General features: G+C 55.8%; 1 protein-coding gene across 1 annotated transcript in view; it reads left to right on the plus strand.

Annotated features, from left to right (window-relative positions):
* KIAA1671 (KIAA1671 ortholog) overlaps nucleotides 1-3,334 on the plus strand; it is a 136,995-nt gene that overhangs the window by 10,726 nt on the left and 122,935 nt on the right. The window contains exon 6 of the mRNA XM_010828850.1: nucleotides 1-399. This exon is cut by the window's left edge and continues 10 nt beyond it. Coding sequence (XP_010827152.1) covers nucleotides 1-399 — 399 coding nt within the window. The remainder of the gene's footprint in view (nucleotides 400-3,334) is intronic.

Genomic DNA, 3,334 nt, shown 5'->3' on the forward strand with positions numbered 1-3,334 from the left:
CACAGCGCGAAGTGCCAGCATCCCTCGGCTGAGTCAAAGCCTGCCACTGCCTGGGTTGATCCAGGCGGTGGGGCCAGTGTGCAGCCCAGGTCGTCCCCCGCCGACCAGAGGAAAGGGACCCCGAGGAAACCCCCGGGGAGGGGCGAGGAGAGCGGTGTGGTCCCGTGGGCCGACCACCTGCGGGACTTGGGAAGGTCACCGCTGGATGTCAAGAGGGCCTATTCGGAGAAAGGCCCGCCTCTCAAAATCCGAGAGGGCCTGTCCATCATGCAGGAAGCCAGAGAGAGGAGGCAGGAGCAGCCCAAAGGGAGGCCCAGTCTCCCCAGGGAGAGTGCGGAGGCTAGAGACACCAAGACGGGGCTCTGTCGGCAGGAGTCGGGGAATCGAGACAGTCAAAAGGTGAGTACGAAGGCTGTTGCAGTTTTCTCAAATGCCGGTGAAACACGCAGGCCAGAGGCCTCAAACTCAGGACCTGCGCGGGCCTGGTGGGCCTGGGGATGAGTGGAGTCAGGCGGGGCATGAGGTGCTAGGGAGTGGTAGGGCTTGTGGCTAATGGACTGCTCAGCCGTCTCTGAAGGGGGCAACCTTTGCACAGTCCCAGCTGGCTCTCAACAAGTGGGGAGAGGGGTCCTGAGATGGCAGATCTGATTTATCAAGAGAATTTGAAAGATCCACATTTTGGCCAGTAGTCCCCTCCCCTATCATGAAATGGGGACAATGTATTAAAAAAAGAAATGCTGTTTTGTTCAAACAAAACTTGTCTGCCAGCTCTGTGTACAGCCGTGGGGTTATCAGTTTGAAACCCCTGTCCTAGAATGATGACACTAGGTATCCTTTATTGAGCGCCTGTTGTTGCCCAGTATGCTGCACCAGGTCCATCATTGTATCCCAGACTCCAGTACCACGACTGACGTTTCGTGATCATTCATGGGGAAGTTGTTGAGTGACGATCTTACGTGAGCCTCAGGACAATCCACGAAAGAGGGATTGTCTTGGTTTGGGTTTCTCCAGAAGCAGCCGCCTGCGGGATGTTTCAGGAGGTGATCCCAGAGGAACTGGGCGGGGGGACAGGGGGGAGAAGTGAGGCAGGGAAGGGAAGGCAGGTGATAAAGCTGTGGGCACCTGAGGCTCGTTCTTGCTGGAGACCCGTGGGAACTGCACAGGTCGCCTCTGAGCGATCCTGTCCAGGGGTCAGGGGACCTGGGGCATTTGTTTCCACATTTCCCTCTGTTCTCGCCTGAGGCTGCGTCTGGGGCTGTTAACATTCAGATTTCTGGTGCCATGCCCAGATGCGGAGAGGAAAATCCTCACGCGACACTGGCGCGTATTTGAGTGTCGGGCAGGGCGCCCATAGCGTCTGCAGCAGGTGCGATCATCTTGTTCAGAAGAGAAGCAAACACAGGCTCAGAGAAGTTCAGTAACTTACCCCACATCACACAGCACCAGCGCAGCACAGCTGGTGTTTGCACCCAGGTCTGACCTGATACCCGAGCCCTTGGGATCACGGAGGTGGGGAAGAAATCTGAGGCATGGAGTCTGCCCTCGGGAAGCTTTTGATCTCTGTGCAGAGGTCAGACATACATGGGAGGTGAGAGCATCCTCGGTAGGAGCACAGTGTGGGCAGAGGTCCAGAGGTGAGAAAAAAAACAGTCTGCTCTGTGGCCAGTGTGGAAACTGACTTAGGCCCCCTCCAGGTCACCCCCCCGCCATTCCAACCTAGAAAAGGGAGGTTGTGGAAATTAAGTGATAGGAGAATTCACCTGCGGTTCAGAGTGGCTTTGAACCCACGTCTCTTTCAGGGACCACATTCGGTCTTGTGTTGGAATCTCCGCTCTGCCACTCACGGGCTCTGCTGTGTGCAGAGCACGTGCTGGCTTCCCCCAGCCTCAGTTTCCCCCTCCAGAGTTAGGAGTCAACAGGGATTCCTTCCTTCAGGCACTGCACTAGGCGGGGAGGAGATAAGGCATCCAGCATGGGCGGGCGGGCCGAGGGCCCCGCAGATGCGCTGAGGGTTTCACCCCCCACCCCGTCCAGGCTGTTGTGGGAGCCCGCAAGAGGGAAGAGGCCGTGGAAACGCGACACTTCATCTGTGTGCCAGCCCCGGCTCAGGGGCCTCACGGAGTGGCCCCCAGCCCAGCCTTGGACGCCCGCCCGGGGTGCCAGGGCCCCAGGAGCGCTTGTTGTCAGGGGATCCGTTTTCTCACCACGGGGACTGGGAAGCCTTGGAGCAGCTCCCCGTTTCTCTTCTCTCCTGCCGAGGATCTTGGGTTCTTGACATTTAAAACATAAATAAGGGTAATACTGAAGGGCAAAATATTGGCTGTTGAAGATTCAAACCCAAGTGGCTCAGTGGTAGAGAATCTGCCTGCAATGCAGGGGGCCCAGGTTTGATCCCTGGGTCAGGAAGATCCCTTAGAGGAGGAAATGGCAACCCACTCCGGTGTTCTTGCCTGGGAAATGCCATAGACAGACAGAGAGGAGCCTGGCGGACTACAGCCCATGGGGTCACAAAGAGTCGGACACGACTGAGCACACACAAGCACACCAGCGTATAATGTGTGTAAAAGCGTGTCCCCCCTCGAACCCCCCTTTCCTTTCCAGTTCCCCCAGATGCAGACACGGCTAGGATTCTTAATCTCCTTGGAGACTTTCCGACGCTCCAGAGTGGCTTATAAATCAATATATGCATTGATTTTATAATTGTATGTTTCTTCTTGCAAGGATAGTGAATGCTTGGGCAAGATTTTAAACGTCATGGAAACATAAGGTTTGGGATGGAAAGCTCCCCCAAGTGAGGAGTTTGGTGCTCTGGACCCACCCCTCCAGCCCTGTTGGTGGTTCTCAGCCGTTTGGACAGCTTGGCTCCCAAGGCATGTTTGGCAAAGTTTCAGGCATTTTTTGTTGTCACAACCAGAGGAGAGTTTGCTCCGGGCATCTCAGTGGGTAGAGACCAGGGAAGCTCCACCACCTCCTACAATGCACAGGACGGCTCCCAGCTCAGAGGATCCTGCTGCCCTGAGCGTTCGACGTAGTTTCCAGGCTGAGGGACCCTGGTCCCAGCACAGATCGGTCAGCGCAGCCTGTCGTACGGAAACAAGGCAGCATTCTACAGAAAGTCTCACACCTTGTTCAGTTCTTTCCCCGTGCATTTAAAAAATTTTTTTAATGCTTTGTACAATTTTTTAAAGATTACCGTCGGCTTGCAGTTATAACAGAATATTGGCTGTGTTCCCCGTGTTGTCCAATACCCAGTTGAGTCTGTCCTATGCCCAACAGCTTGTGCCTCCCCTTCCCCTACCCTCATGGTGCCCGGCCCCGCTGCCGCCCCACTGGC

This window comes from Bison bison, unplaced genomic scaffold (assembly GCF_000754665.1).
Source record: "Bison bison bison isolate TAMUID 2011002044 unplaced genomic scaffold, Bison_UMD1.0 scf7180017864495, whole genome shotgun sequence".
In the NCBI taxonomy this organism is placed as follows: Eukaryota; Metazoa; Chordata; class Mammalia; order Artiodactyla; family Bovidae; genus Bison; species Bison bison.